The sequence below is a fragment of the Pleurodeles waltl genome, chromosome 6 (genome assembly GCF_031143425.1).
Source record: "Pleurodeles waltl isolate 20211129_DDA chromosome 6, aPleWal1.hap1.20221129, whole genome shotgun sequence".
Taxonomy (NCBI): Eukaryota; Metazoa; Chordata; class Amphibia; order Caudata; family Salamandridae; genus Pleurodeles; species Pleurodeles waltl.
Genome location: NC_090445.1, coordinates 399,155,619 through 399,172,713, shown reverse-complemented (window position 1 = coordinate 399,172,713; position 17,095 = coordinate 399,155,619). Strand labels below are relative to the sequence as shown.

General features: G+C 40.1%; 1 protein-coding gene across 1 annotated transcript in view; it reads right to left on the bottom strand.

The window, feature by feature from the left end:
- Window positions 1-5,838: 5,838 nt before the first annotated feature.
- Window positions 5,839-17,095, bottom strand: part of PLA2G4C (phospholipase A2 group IVC) — a 519,666-nt gene continuing 508,409 nt past the window's right edge. Inside the window, exons 13-14 of the mRNA XM_069238317.1 lie at window positions 15,409-15,574; window positions 5,839-7,743 (exon numbers count right to left, since the gene is read on the bottom strand). Of these exons, the coding sequence (XP_069094418.1) occupies window positions 7,577-7,743; window positions 15,409-15,574 (333 nt within the window). The 3' untranslated portion in view covers window positions 5,839-7,576. The remainder of the gene's footprint in view (window positions 7,744-15,408; window positions 15,575-17,095) is intronic.

Sequence of the window (17,095 nt, the reverse complement as noted above, 5' to 3'; positions counted from 1 at the left end):
TTTCTCCCTTTAAGTGCTTCAAAACGAGATACCCCTGTAGTGGAATGCAGAATTGTTCTGTAAAACCATCACATTGCCTGAACTGATGCATGAACCTCACATCCATTTTTTAATGCCCACCTAATATAGTCTCCCAACACACAATTGAATCTTTCCACTAAACCATTAGTTTGAGGTTGATTAGATGAACTCTTCAAATATTTAACAGAACCTTCCTTCAAAAATACTTTGAACTCCTCGGAAACAAATTGTACACCATTGTTGGATATAATTTCTTCTGGGAACCTCTTGTTCATGAATAGTTGTCTTAAAAATGTTACCAGTGATTTAGCATTAGGTTCCTGTACAAATTTGACATAGGGCCACTTTGAAAAGTAATCAACTATTATATATGCATAGTGTAAACTGTAATTCAGAGAATGAAATGGTCCCACAAGAGGGACCCCTAGTTTCTCCATGGACCCACAGGACACTTAATTGGCATAAGAGGTGGTGTCACAGTTTTTAAAGTTTTGTCAGAATTAGAACAAATAGTACAGTTTCTTACCAATTGCTCAATTTCACTGTTCATATGCGGCCACCAAAAATTGTCACATATGGCCATGTCTTTCTCATAAGTCCAGCCCTCTTTGACATACCTCATGATTTCACACACATCTTTGTCACACTCAAATTTCTCCTTCCACTCTTTCTCTGAGCAAACACATACATGAACTACATCAACCTAGACTCCTGATCCAACTCTACCTGATGATATGCACTAGCCAAGTCTAACTTACTAACTTCGCCTCTTTAATAGTAGTGAACATTTCACTTATATTGGGTAAGGGGTGCGAGTCCACCCATATCTTTTTGTTGAGTGCTCTCAGGTCAACACAAATTCTCAATTCACCACTCTTTTTTTGCCACAACCAATGGAGAAAGCCATAAGGAAGAATAAATAGGCTCAATGATCCCTTTGTTCTGTAAACTCTCCAATTCCTTGTCCAAGTCATCTCTAATACTAAATGGTACACTCCTAACATTATGGTTAACTGGTATAGCATTAATTTTTACTTTGATTTTATGTTGAAACCCTTTAATTTCACTAATTCACCGGAAAACACATTAGGGAACTCATTCAGAAGATCTTCAATTTCCTCTGAATCTCTAATTACCACTACTTGATCAGAAGGACCAGTTCGTAAAAACCATTCCAAACAGACCCTGGTGAAACCAACCTGAAACGTTCAGGCCTCTTACTGCCACATAAATCTTCCCATGTATGCGTCTCCCCCTGAACTCTAAAATCTCCTCAAAGAAACCCTGAAGTTTAATTCTCCTTCCCTCATAGGATACAAGATCTCTGTCAGGTGGTTCAAGTGTACGCCCCTATCAATTTTGACAAATCAACTCTTGGATTTTCATGGTGATCCTAGCCCCGAGTCGAACACGAGTCGTAACTGTTTTTCTCCTACTTTTATACACACAAAAGGGACAATACAATTTTCAGGATCACCACACTTAACCAAGCCACCATCAACCACCAAAACCACATCTTGAACCTCTCTAATGAGGTTTTCAAGTACCTCCTCATTCTCTTCCATCACTGTCATTACTGAATCATGCTTCCCACCTTGACACACTTTACCAAAATGGCCAACTTTGCCACAGCTTCTACATTGAATATTCAGAGCTGGGCAACTCTTCACCCCTTTTTGATGTAAAGCATTTCCACATCTAAAACATACATTTCTTTCTTTAAAAAAAACATTTGAGTTAGTGAACTAATTCTACTTTGTTCCTTGCATAAGCTTATGTACACTCAACTTATCTATTCCACTTTTGTCATTGTTTTTCCCAACTGCAATAATTCTGCCTGCTGTTGACTTTTCTATTTCTTTTGTAGATTTAATAGAAGATTCAATACTTTTTGCAATTCCAAGTTTCTGCCAAAGTTTGATTGACTAAGGAAAGTAGCTTCTGTCTGAGACTTATCCGTTCCTTGACAAATTGGTCCCTGATCAGTTGATTGCCCAAATCTCCAAATTGACATTCCGCAGCCAACAAAATGTAATTCAGAAATATAAAGTATCCAGTGCGTTGATCTCTTTTAAAAACGTGTGTCTGGACACCACTAAACTGGGAGGTGCATCAAACCTATTACTCATTTTATTAACAGCTATTTCGTACTCATCCGTTTCTCCTTCATCCACCATTTGAATATCCGGTAAATGCTTGAAAATAGCACTTCCTTCAAACCCAATGGAATGAAGGAGACACTTCTTGCGTTCTGGTCTAAACCGTGCTGCTCCTACTACTCCTAAATAAGTTTGAAAACCATCATACCGCTGCCTCCAAACTATGTGGCTCTCCAGGGCTTTCTCAAAATGGCGGTGGTGGACTAACCAATTGCATAGTTCAATAATATATATATATACATATTTATTCCTTTTTAAATTGAGCTTCTTTCAAACTGTCTAAGTTTTTTTTATTTTTTATCTTTATGTTAAATAGTCCAATCCTTTCACTGACTGTGGAACTCACAAGGCTCCCTGTTCCAAAATGTAACATACTCGTAACATCAAAAAATATTAAATCTAGCATTTAGACTCTTTTCGTAGCTGATTGGGGAAACACCGTGTGCATGAAGCCACTCCTCCAAAATGGCTCCTGCTTGGCTCTTGTTTCTAAGGTGGGTAGCGCGTCTTTGAACTGCACTTATTACTCACCATAGGAAACAATGCAGGAACCTCTCTGTGGCTCCCCTGCAGACTGGCACTCCTCCGTGGCGTCCCTGGGATCAGGCAGCCCCTCGTGGCTCCACCAGTGTCAGAGCGATAGTTGCTCTTTGTTGCCCCAGAACCTCCTACCGCCGCTGCTGCTCAAACAAATGCTGATGAGTCTGCCATGAACCCAGCGGCAACGGTCATCAGCACAGGGGCAACCTCCACACGCTAAAGCAACTCCGGACATCAGGGTTCGTATTGCTCGGAGGTAACAGCTTGCTCATCGCCAACATGAGGAGAAAACGGTTCTTTTCTTTCATGAATTTTATTGTTTCTTAACACGTCCAGTAATTTACCTCTGATCGCTCCGACACAGCCAGGAATTGCCCGACCTACAAAGCCATAATTTGTGCCATTACTTACTTAGCAACATGCTGGAGCTAACATTCGACACACTCCAGCTTACGTAATTTAAAGTACTACACAGTGTCTTTGAAGTGTTAACGGGTCTGTGCACAGCTCTGCCCCCTGATCCTGTTAGGATGTCCCATCCTGCCAACACACAGCCTCTCTATTGTGTGGTTGCCTAGAAGAAATACACAAATGCCAACTGCCAACTACACCTAGCCACGTGGCCCAGGAAACCGGCTCCAAGCACCAAATGGTTATGACAAGAAAATACCAACTTTCTAAAAGTTTTTCAGAACTGCGACTTGAAATCTGACCTTACTTTCAACTTCCTTAGACACCAAACATGAGATTACCACCTGTTCCCAAACAAAAACTTAATACCTATTACCTTATACCTATTCAATGTAATAAACTATCCTAATGTTATCCCATGGGATAAGGTACACCTTGTAGTAGAGAAAATGCAAGATTTAAAAGTACAGGTCTAACCTTTTTAATACAATAAACAATGCCATGTGGGCTGTTTAGGGTTCTTTCAAGGGGTGACATATATTTTTAAAAGGGAAGATTTAGGTCTGGCAAATGTTTTATTTTGCCAGTTAGAATTAGCAGTTTAAATCTGCCCATAGGCTGCAATGGCAGACCTAAGACAAGTTTAAAGAGGCTACTTAATTGGGTGGCACAATAAGTGCTCCTGGCCCACTAGTGGCATTTAATTTACAACCCCTGGATACATATAGTACCACTTTACTAGGGACTTACACAATAATTAAATATGCCAATCAGGTGTAAGCAGATCCTATATTTTAGGGAGCACTTAACACTGGCTAGCAGTGGTAAAATGCAAAATTCTAAGGCCAATGAAAAAATAGTTTAGCAAAACAGGGTGAGTGAAGGCAAAACGTCTGAGGAAAAACCATACCAAGGATGTCAGGACTAATTGTGAATTTTTTTCTCAGCAGCAACTCCTATATAAGGTATGGAGGGGACCCAGGTTCAGGCTCTGCAGGTAGAGTGCAGGTTTGGTGCCTCAACTTGTGTCATTATTCCAGCGCCTTGACCAGTGATTTGGACTGGTGCAAAGTCAATGATCACTTTGACTATCTTTTTTTTTTTTTTATATAGTGAGAATTATCGGCCAACAACTTTGACCAGAACCGATGACCGAGAGGGATTGACTCAGAGCAGGCCAGTGACCTTCCGCATGACCAAAACCTGCAGCAGTGCAGAGTCTTTCAATATATTGCTACTAATAGCTTCATCTAATGCTCTCAAATTGACTATATATTCATGGTGAGGCAGTTGGGACAGTTCCTCACGTTGTGGTCTGGCTACAGGCACCACAGGCAACCCAGATAGGGGACCATCACAGACATTTGCCTGTGAAAGGCACTGCAGGGTTTAAAACCTATTTGTTTCAGAGGGGACATCACTAAAGCACAGTGGTAGAAAAATTCTCAAAAGAGTCAACAAAATGTAGAAAGCTCTTCCCAATCTGTACTGTAGATGTGGAAAGAAAGCAACTGATTTCAGCAGACTGAGGTGACCCCTATGTGGGCACCGACACATCAACGCCCAGAGGTGAGAACACCTATGATGTGGAGCTGTCTGACACAATCTACTGGCATGCAGAAGTACTGCTCCAGATTTTCTGGATGTAGTCTGATATATTAAGGTAAGTAATCTGCAGGTAGAAATCTCAATCAGATTGGACTTTTAAAGAAAGTAAATGCCTGAAAAGACTAGTGGTATTAGAGTGTATCTATTTATCCACTTCATTTATAAAGGCAGTAGATGGGAAGCTAATTCCACAGGCTCTATAATTATTAACTTTGGACAGGCATATCAACTGAGATCAAAAGAGGGTGTATATATTTAAAGACACTATTGGGTCTCCCAAAGAGTTCAATGCTGCAGGCTTGAGTTAGCCCTTCATTTATGGACCATTTGGTAGATATTTTGCATACATTTTTGCCTATGCCCTTATTTAAGGCTGTAACACAGAGAAACTTTCCTGCTTGGTGATGCAGCACATAATGTAGTCTACAAGTAAAATACTTCCTCAAAAAGCTCTATTGTCTATTCTCTTGAGTATCTTGGAACAAGTATGTCTTTTCCCTACATTTCCCAGGTCCGACTAACCAGCATGTTATCCTCCAACTTCAGATCATTACTGGTCCCAACTAGAGATTTTCTGTTTTTTAAAAATGACAGCTATTGTTTTTGCTATTTTGCTCTCTAAAAATGAAGTGTTCTATAACTCATTTATTGTTAGATGGCACACTCTTTCTGGGTGGAATTAAAAGGATATTGCATCAGTTTCTAAAGAAGTACGGTGCAAGATCACAAACCACTTCACATTCTATGAAGTCATCTGACATTAAAATTGCTAGGCTTCTTTCTGCGTATTCATTGGTGAGCGTTTAAAAAGGAGTTTTAGTGAATTATGCAGAAAATATTTCATATTCAGGTGTGAAAAATTAATTTTGTCAATTTTTCTGGTAAACTAATGAAGGAAATCATTGCTAAATTCTTAGTCTCTGTAATTCTTGATGAATTTGAACTCTTTATATCTAGGTATGTACTTTAATACTGTAGTTTCTATTAGAAAACCTGAAACTATACATGTAGATTTCTTTAAGATATGTTTCTTGGAAATAATACATTTAACTTACTACTTCTGCTTCATTTTGCTTGATGGAGATAAGCAGAAAAAAAGTAATTTATGCAACATTTATTTTTTTGCACCCTTTAGAAATTATAGGAAAGATAGATTTTCTCCGCTTGTCTACAGTTTGAGCTACAGCATTTTTCTTTTTAGAAAAAAATATATTATGACTTGCACTTAAATGATTCAAATATCTTTTGGGAACAAATATCGGACTGGTTTTTGATGTGTTCACACCAGAGGTTCTAATTTTATTTTTCAATTTTACAAACAATCTATCCCTTTCATGGTAAACAGCACCACACCAAGGATTTAAATTGTTTTGGGGAAGGGTGATGGTGTGACCATGTATTGATAGGATTGCTGTACCTCCTGTTGGACAATATAAGGATATTTCAAGTCACCTTTGAGTTCCGAGACCTTGTAGAGGAACTCTTCCTTTGGCCTCATTCCTCTATATTTAATGGAACTTGTAGTATTTTGATGTTCCTAGCAACATGTTTATTATATTATTGGTGTTTATTGTGTTAAATGGGAAGCTATGCTTACGTTTCTCCCCATGTAGTTTTATTACTTAGGTTTAGAATGTGGAAATAGGAAGGTTCGAGGTCGAATGTGGAGAGCGAGCGGTTGGGCAAACAATGAGGATTACTCTCTGAGTTTTCCCAAGGTGTTTTTACTATGTTTCTTCAATAAAATAATACTTTCTTCTTACTTGCAATCCACGTTCTCATCTTTACAGTACTCCTGTGTGACTTGCAATACCCTCATAATGTACAACATGGGGATATATTATCCTATACTTAAAAAAAATATGACTATTTTGTAGGTGCTTGACCGCAATCAGATTTACAACAATGATATGGAGTCCAATATTTCCCTAGACGTCTGGGTAATTATACAATCTAAATATATATTAACCCATGAAAGAAATATTTAATACCAAAACCTTTGACCGACTATTGTCAGTGGTACCATCAGTATCCAATCTCGAAAATCAAATTCCCTTATTTTTTGGTAATTTATTATGTACAAACATTTGGGGATCGCAAAGAGGCATATTCAATGCATACACTTTCCACAGTATTTAGTTCAGAATAACTGATTTCTTAACACAATTTTTTTTAATACTTATAACAAAGAATGTGTCCTGGGTCATCTGAAAGACAAATAAAGCAGTCATCAAATCACTTTACAATGCAGTGGTGGCTGAGGTCAGTTTAGGAATATACCAAACTAGCCTCTAAGTTATATGTAATTCATGACCATTATGCTTGTACGTATAGTACATAAAGTCCATCAAAGTAGAGTTGTTCTGAACAAACGTTGATGATTCACCCTCTTGTGTCAACATCTTCATAATACAGTGTTCATTAATTACTCAAATTCTAAAATCCAATATTTATAGCACAGATTTAATTGCACGTAAGTAGTCAACATACCCAAATCACTTATGTAAGTAGATTAATACAGAGGACTTCAATTAAAATAGCAGCAAGGATTTCAATTCATTGTTCTGTATCTGAGTAAATCAGTAATCTACTGATTGGCGTTAAATAATTCTTTCAGGGGTTATTGTGCATTTATACCTCAATCAGAATTAGGCATACAGTTTGTGAACTGACTGATCACAGTTCAATTTAGGAAGTGTGGATAGGATGCGAAGACTATTAGTTACGTTTCTCACAGCTCAGAGTTTAATAGAGAAAGATTAGAAATTTTAAAGCTAAAATAAAACATTTATAATGTATAACATTCCTTTAGGTTGCCTCTTTAGGTGTGAAGTTCCTCAAACATGGCCCACACTGGCTTGAACCGCATTGGCGAGCTCTTTAAGGATTTCACTTTTGTTCTTCTGTACGTTCATTTTGGACACCCTCAGTAGATCCTCTACATTATCCTCGCTGTAAGAAGTCTGGAATGTAGAGAAAGTGCTTTGATACTTCTCTACTTCACCTAAGAAAGCAAATGAGAAAAGCAAGTGATTAACTCCATCCACAGAACACTTGGGTTGGTTAAACCAATCAGAACGGTCAGTAGAAGTCAATAACTAGTGTATGCATGCAGCCTAAGACGTGTGCAGCAGAGAAATGGAACTGATAGGCACAACAGGGTTGTGCAACAGGTGCCAATTCCCTTATTGCCAAGATCATTCTGGGCTTCACCTCATGTTAATTGTTCTCATGTGTTCACTTTGCACCCTAACAATGGTTAACAACATGAGGAGAGAGTACAGTTATGCATTATACAACAAACCTGTGTGCAGATTTATATTCTCATAACTTCATCGTCTTTCCTTTGCTCAGTTGTGTACCAATTATATTTTAAAATGCTATACCCTCTCAAAAAAATACTTCAATACCATATACAGTTCATAGAATTTAAATGATGCATGTACAGGCGAAGCTTTGACATGAGTTTCAACTTTGCAGATCATCCTAATGGAAAAAGCTAAGTAATGGTTTGACATCTAGATTCAATATGGAGGCAGCAAGTATGATTTTTTATCTGTCTCCCATGAATACTCCAACATCGTTAGCTGCACCTGCGTGTTGTTTCTGCTTTTGTACAAAATATGAACTGTAAATATATTATGGTGGTTCAGAATGTTGACTCATTATTGTGCAAGGTGTTGTTGGTAAGGGACGTAAAAATCAGTTGTTACAATGTCTTATTTCTTACAATGGAAAAATCAATGCTGCATGTTGGCAGGAAGCCCAAGGAACCTGTCAGAACTGGCCAGATGTGAGTTAATGGTCTGTTAGAAATTGAGTTACTGGTTGGGGTGTGAGCCCTGGTCAAGTGGCAACCACAATTCTAGTCAGGGTAAGGCACACGCAAACCCCAAATTAACCTGTGCTTAACTGCCTGGTAACTTGGCACACAGCAGTCAGGCTCAACTTAGAGGAAATGTGTAAGGTATTTGTGCAACATTTCAAACAGTGAAAACACAACAAAAAAAAGGTCCCGCACCAGGTTACAAAAATAGATCAGAATTTAAAAAAGAAAACAATGCCAAATCAACAAACATCCAATCAATATTACAGGAGTTATATTTCTTTAAATAATAAAGTAAAAAATAGCACGTAAAAGCATAAAGCACCAACCATCCTTATCTGGTCACGCTGGACCAGGTCAAAGTCAAAAGCTCAGGCCTACCATGATGAAGCGCAAGTCAGATACAGTCCCAGGTTAGTCCTGCTGAAGTTTTACCTCCTCAGGTTTTGTGCCAAGAGTTTAGTTTGCATTGGAAAGGGTCGCAAGGAAAGTGTTGCAGGTGGTGATCGGCATGGCACAAAGAGCAGGATGGTTGAGGTGGACGGACGGGCTGGAGCTTTGTGGAGGTAGTCCTTTGCAGTGCTTGCTGTGTGAGGAGGCGGGCTGGGGTGGCTTGTGCTCAATTTTGCTATGAGGTGCGTGGTTCTGGTGTGAATGGGCCCATTTGCAGGTGTACAGAGCCCAAAAGCTTGACATCAAGAGCATGTGAGCCACACCCAGGGTCCAGGACATGAAGGAAACCACTTGGTGGTCTAGAACTCACTAAAGACCGGTCCAGGATCTGTTGGGGAGAGTTTTAGGTCCTCGAGGTTTAGATCAGGAGGCCAGCACACTAGTCTTTTGAATCACTTTGGGTTCAAGATGAAGTTGCAGGTCCAATTCTTCTTCCCCAGGCAAGAGGGCAGCTGGGCAGCAGGGCAGCAGTTCCTTCAGGGCTGCAGTCTTTCCTAGCAGAGTATACACATGCCCAGAAGTGTACTGAATCATTGGCATCTGAGGTCTTTCGTTCATACACAGCTGTGCCTTTGAAATGGGGGGGAACCTTTTAGAGGACTGCTTTTGGAAAGCACAGATGCCCTGCATCCTCTGCCCTGGCTCCAGACTAACTACAGGGGTATGTAACCCTTTGTGTGGTGACAGGACACAGCCTATTCAAGTGTAAATGGGGCTGTGCCCAGCTTAGCCCTCCCGTTCTTCCAGTGATGGTCCATTCAGTCACACCTAACTCCCACTGTGTAGGACTGTCTAGAAGGGTTACACGAAGCCCAACTGTCAGCTAAACTGGTCATGTGACCCAGAGACAGGCTGCAGGCACTCAATGGCTAAGGCAACAAAATGACAACTTTCTAAAGGAATTGCAATCTAAAATCCGACCACCTGAAGTCAGGATTTTAGATTGTGATTCCAGGGACAATGAAAATGAACTGCTAATCTCTTCCCTCTTGGAAATTACACTTATAAAATGTAATAAGGCAACTCCTATTTTATTTTATTGAAGAGATAGGCCTCCCAGAAGTGAACAATGAACTTAAGAGTCTTTCACTACCAAGGCATGTAAAATTTAAAAGTGCATGTCTTACTTCATAAATACATTTCACCTGCCTATGGCTTACCCTCATAGTGATTTATATGTATTAAAAAATAAAGGTTTGGGCCTTGCAAAAGGCAGTTTAAAATTGCACACACAGGCCTAAGATATGTTTAGAGGGCAACTTAAATGGGTGGAGCAATCAGTGCTGCAGACCAACTAGTAGCATTTAGTTTACAGGCCCTGGGTGAATGCAGTATCACTTTACTAGGGACTTAAATGGAAATTAAATATGCCAACCAGTTCTAAGCCCATGTAGCCATGTTTTAGGAAAAGAGCACAAGCACCTTAGTACTGGTAAAGACTGCAATGTCCTGTTGCCAAAAAAAACTAATTCATCAAAAATAGGAGGAGAAAGGAAAAAAGTTTGGGTATGACCCTGCAGAAAAGGCTAAGTCCAACAAGATTAATCTACCTAATTGAGAATTATGTAGAGAAGTACTTCCCAAACATTTTACAACCTCGCACCAATTTTTAGATCGACATTCGCAAGCCACCTACCTTCAAAGGAAATAAGGTAGGCAATTTTTCTGTTTAACTAAAGCATCATGTGGCAGAGCATTGTCATTAATCAAACATGTTTTACATTCACGTATTCATTAAACTTGCACAGGCATAAAGTCTTACTTGTAAAATTATAGTGTACACACGTTGTAATGTATGGAAATTTGGATTAAGTGAATATTTAAAAAATTTCCACCACCAAGTAAAATAGCTAGATTTGTTTTGATCATACTAAAATTTCTGTTTCCATCACACTTCAGAATTAGAAAAATGTGCTTAATTTTGCTTTCCTAATTGCTGAATGTTTAAAGCTCACATTTTACAGGCATTTACGTTTTGTTGGGTTGATGAGTGAAGGGGGTAAAAAGCTACTCAATCAAAAGCCACAATTCTGGTTAGGGTGAAGCACATACAGTCACTAAGCTATCCTGTGCTTAAGCTTCTGGTAGACAGAGTAAAATTTAATAAATTATTTGACACCAAAACAACAAAAATCCAATCAGTAGAACCAATGATATGCCATTTTGAAGATTTCAGGTACGTATAGCATCTAAAAGACCAGAGTGTCACTAGTGGCTATCTGGTCATGAGAGAATGGGTCTAAAGCAAAAGTTGAGGCTGACCATGATAGATTGGGGGCCAGATACAGAGACCAGGTTAGTACAGCTGAAAGGGTTACCTTTTAAAGTCAGAGTGAAGTTGGAGGTGGAGGAGGTGGCGAGGAGCAGAGAGAGTGTCACAAGTTATCATTGTTGTATCACAATTATCCTGTTGTGGATTACAGACTGTCTTTGCTAAAGAGTCAAATTAGCAGTCAAAGAAACCTGCTGATGTTGTAGCGTGAAGTGTAAATCTTGCATTGCTGGTCATCGCGGACAGTCGCAGTGGCACGAAGAATTAAGGTCACCAGAATGCTTTGTCAGCAGTTGGCACAATCTTGGTGCGAAGTGGAATGTTTATGGTCACAAAGAGCCCAAAACTTCAGGATGTCTTTTTGTCAAGAAGGAGCTCAACTGATGCCACACCAAGGGTTCAGATCCTGGGAGTCACTTATTGGGGGTCAGGAACTCACTACAGCAGAAGCCAGCAGATCTTGGGCAAGTCAAGCTCCAGAAGCTCAGCTGGGCAGTTGCGGAGAGGCCTCTGGAGCTTTATGTGTCCCTGTATCTCAGAAAAAGAGGCCAGTCAGCTAACCCTTGGACTCACTTCTGCCTGGGATGAAGAATGCGGGTCCAGTCTTCCTTCTCAGCAAGCAGGACAGGCCTCAGGCAGCAGGGTATCCTTCTGTAGTATCCACAGGTCCAGGAGCATACTAGGTCTGAGGGCCCCTTGTTTGTTTTTAACGGATGCACCCCCTTTGAAGTGGGAGAAGCTTTTGTAGTCTTCTTCCTACACAGGTGTCTGAAACTTCCTCCCTCCCTGCCCCCATCCCAGTCTGTCTGGGGGCCACAGAAGGCTATTGTGAAATCATTTGTGAGTGTGCCGGACCAGTGCTTTTGAAGTTCAAGTGTGACTATGTCCCCCCCTAGCATTATTAAGGCAGGGTGACTTATTCTGCCATCACCCAGGCCGTTTATTGTGGTACTGCTTGGAAGGAATACACAAAGGCCAAGTACCAACTACACCTAGTCATGTGACCCAGAATACAGGCTGCAGACCCTCAATGGTTAGGACAATAAAATGCCAACTTTCTGAAAGTGGTGTTTTCAGAATTGTGACTTAGATTCTGACATTACCATTAAAGAGGGTTTTCAAATACAATGCTTTCATACAAAAGTTATCACTTATTTAATGTAATAAGGTAACCCAATGTTATACTATAGTAGAGGTAGGCCTCAGAGTAGTGAGAAACAAATGTATGATTTTTTTCATTACCAGCGCATGTAAAGCTGAGAAGTACATATCCAGCTTTTTAAACAGAATGCACCCTGCCCTATGGACTGTTTAGGGACTATCTTCGGGTGACATATTTGCTTTGCAATGTCAAAATTATAGTTTTATCCTGCACACAGGCTGCAATGGCAGGCACGAGACAGGTTTACAGGGCTAATTATTGGGTGGTACAATCAGTGCTGCAAGTCCAGTAGTATTACAAATAAACTGGGTAAACCAATATTCCCCACGGAACTGGGTAATCTAAACTATTAAACACACAATGTTCATGGAGGAATCACTTCCATACAAATATGTTTGTGATAATAAAGGCTATTTATGTTGTAATTAACCATATATCAAATTCCATAAATTAATAAATCTTCAAACAGCTTGTGATTTGTTTATGAAAAAAATGAAGAATTTTTATAATCACAAATAATATATTAATCACTATAGCAAAGCAGCAAAGACATTTTTTTGTGTTTTTATATAAATGCACTGGTGACCCTTCTAGTCCCCAATTCCTTTACATCCAAGGGACAGGAGTAGAGCACCAACTCTCCTGACTCTCCAACCACAAAGGTTTTGAGTCGTATATGCAGTCTTTCAAACAATCCGAAATCACTCCTAATGGACTCCAGCAGCTCCTGTGTTGAATTGCGCTGTGGAGACTATAAGGTAGATATTTAGGTCTCCAAAGGCTCAAACAGTCCATGAGCAGTCAGGCTTAACTTAGAAGGCAATGTGAAAAGTGTTTGTGCAATAAATCATACAGTAACAGTGAAGACACCACAAAAATACTCCACACAGGTTTAGAAGAATAGATAATATTTATCTGAAAAAAATAAGGTAAAAACTACAGAGATCCAATAAGCACAACTAGAAATATCAATTTAAAAAGGTTTAAAAGAGTTCTAATCCTTAGAAATCAATAATTGTTTCTTTGTAACACATAGTACCTAGGATGTGTCAAAACTAATGATGCATGGGGACCGCATAGGAGCAGATGCGTAGAAAAATAGGGTGTTGCATCAGATTTTCCGGTGCGGTACAGACAATGTGTCATTTCCTTCCATGATGCAAGGGTTTGTGTCATTTTTCGGCACCCAGTCTTGGCTACTCATTGTAATGCATGGATATTTCGGCACCCAGGGATGAGACGATACAAATCATTCACGTGTTGGTAGAAGGAGCAGGCACTGCCTCGATACGGTAGGCAATGAGTCAAAGTTTCCATCACAAGGCAAGCGCTGCGTTGTTCTGTTAAGCATTGCGGTTTCCCAGCCACAACAAAGGCTTTGTGTCAATTTCTGCAGGTGTTGCATTGATTTTCGGTGCACAATGAGTTCTTTGAAGAGGTCTTTCTTGGCCCTGAGACTTCGGAAACAGGAGTCATGCTTCCAGCAGTGTCAGGAGCCAGCAGGCTAGCAGAGCAACAAGCAGGGCAGCAGTTCTCAGCAGAGCAGTCCAGAAGCCCTTCAGGCATCCAGGCAGTTCCTCAGACAGAGTACAGACGTAACTCCAGAAGTATCTGATTTGGTGAGGTCAGATATCCAGTTTACATACCCAAAAATGCCCTTGAAGTGGGGGAAACTTCAAATAGTGGTTTTGAATTGTAAAAGTTACCCTTTTAGCTCAGTTCTGTCTGCCAGGATTCCTGTGTGGGGTTATCAGTCCTTTGTGTGAGGGCAGGCCACTGGCCTTTGAAATGCAAGTGTGAGCCCCTCCACCCTTCCTGCCCAGGAAGAGCCATTCAGTATGCAGATGAATGCAGATGTGACTGAGTTTCCTGTGTTTATGGTTGTCTGGGTAGAATGCATAAGGGGAGCTGTCAACCAGCACAGACCAGACGTGGACTGGAGACAGGCTGTAATGCAAAGATGGCAATAAGTGCAGAGGAATGCCCACTTTCTAAATGTGGCATTCCTAAAATAGTAATATGCAAATCCAACTTCACCGGTAAGCAGGACTTTTTTATTAGCAGTCTGGCAATACTAAACAAGACATGGCTACTTGTTCATGATAATGATCTACCACTTATGAGTATATGAGGGCAGTTCTAATGCTAGTCAATGAGAGGAGTAGGCCTTACAGTAGTGGGAAATGAATTTAGGAGTTTTTTACTACCAGGACATGTAAACCACATAATTACATGTCCTGTCTTTTACCTACATAGCACCCTGCCCTTTGGGTTACCTAGGGTGTGACTTATATGTAAGAAAAGGAGAGTTTAAGGCATGGCAAGTCGTTTGAAATGCCAAGTTGAAGTGGCAGTGAAATTTCAGACAGTGTGCTTGCAGTGGCAGCCCTGAAACATGGTTAGGAGCCTACTTATGTGGTAGCACAATCGGTGCTGCAGACCCACTAGCAGCATTTAAATATACAGGGAAATTGAGTTTTACTAAGTACTTCTCTAGATGTATTCCGTTTCTGTTTGTTTAGGTTTACAGCAGTGATGTTGATGATTACCAATGAATTACAATTTGCTTTTATTAGGCGAATATTTACGCATTTTCCAGCGTCCTCATTTGCTGCATATCACATTTATCTATACAACTGTATCGAATTCAACTTTATTTATTTTTTTACTTTCACATTTTCTTCCATATAAGCATTAATCCCTGAGGCTTGTTACATCCAGCCTTCCACCCCTCTAAATGCGTGCCTTAGCCTCGCCATACTGATAATCACTGAAAATATTCTGGTTGTGCTGATAACATGAGTTCATGCTCAATTGCATTTTTTGGTGTGGTCTATTCCGATTTTCTTTTTGCATTCATCCTTGCAAGAAGGAGTCTTTTACATAAACAATGAATACGACAGACACGCGAAAAACACACAGCCGAAAATAATATTACGAATTAAATGCTTATCACCTGCACAGTTCTCTTTGTTGAAAAGTGGGATGTGCATCACTGTGGGGACATTCGGCCCTTTGAAGATGTAGCACCCAGAAGGTTCCTCTTCTTCATTCTTGTGCAGAGTGACATCTGGGAATGGAATATTGTTGGCTATACAGTAAGCGGCAGCTCGTGTGAGGGTCTAAATAATAAGTGGAAAATAGAGCTTAGGCCATTGTTTTTTTTTTATTAAACATGCCATATCATCAAACATTGGTCACAGTCATCAGGATACTTCGTTGGATACTGAAGAATAAAACATATTGTTCAAAGTAGAGGCCTGACTGATAGCATCGATGGTGGAATCTTTATTAGAATTTATAAACATTCCCATTGGCCAAAGCCAGGCCATAGGGTCTGCCGACATCAGTGTCCTCTATCTAAACTCAGGGACTACTGCCTAATATGTTTTGTATTGCAATCTACAGCCCAGATTCTACTCTTTCTGTCCCACTTCACAGCAAATATGGTGTTTTGAGTTTTCCCCATTAGCTCACAAATCTGACTGCTGATATATTTGTTATGACCCTTTGCTCTAACACTTTCTCACCCACATGGCATTATCTCAGCCGACATTTCCCATTTCCAAGCTCTGGCTGTTTTCTCCTGCCTATTCATTACAGAAGCTAGTCATAGACTACTTCGGCTCTCACATTCCTCTACTTGTCTTTTCGTGGATCCTTTTCAATTTAACAAGCCACCAACAACTCGGGACCCATTACTCACAGGTCCCACTACAACAGTCCTTACAACAGCCTGGGATTTATTTCTTCTTGGTCAAGCACATAACAGCATGCATCAGCCTGTGCATTATAATCTCCTGCTAGCGTCGTGGACCATTTTGTGAAATTTTCGGGACCATGACTAAGTCTGTGTTAGTTCTCAAGGAACTGCTTAAATAAGCCTAACAGAAGACAAAACATTTAATATTAAATTGTGCCGGTTCCTGACTGGATTAAGGTTGCCGCTCCCCACACACTGAAAATTAAAACCGGGTTAAGCTGAAATTCACCTACAAAAGTAGGTTGTATAACATTTGAAATATTTAATAAACAATTATCTTGCGAAGATGGTTGCAGTGAAATGCTTTACCGAAATGTAAAACCGGACTTCCGCTAAGTGGGCAAACAATTAAACATAATAAATATAGGGCTGTGGCTATGGCTGACAGAAATGGTGTCAATTTGGCCAAGTAGTAGGTGCACTCATGTAGAGCAGCAAGATATGGCAACCTAACTACTGAAGTGAGGAAGCTGAAAGCGATCATGATATCCACCGACGACAGCGGGGCTCAGTGGATGTCACAGGACCAGGCGTTGTGGGCCGGTACAATGCCAGGCCAAGATTAATATAGCACCATCTACAACAGTTAGACAACTTGATGATTCACTGGTGGCCTTATCAAATACAAAGCACATGCTGAAAAACAACATCAATCTGGTTAACACTGAGGTGGGGTTATTATGCGAAAATCAAAGCAAACTTAAACAATGAGTAAAACTATCTGAATTCTCACTCAGTGTTCCAAAGTTGAGGACGTGTAAAAGAAATTGACATAACTGCAAGACAGGATACGATATGAAGAAGGTTAGGCCAAAGATGCTGAAGGGCATTCATATCATAGTAATATTAGTATAGATGGTCCACCTGAAGAAATGGAGGC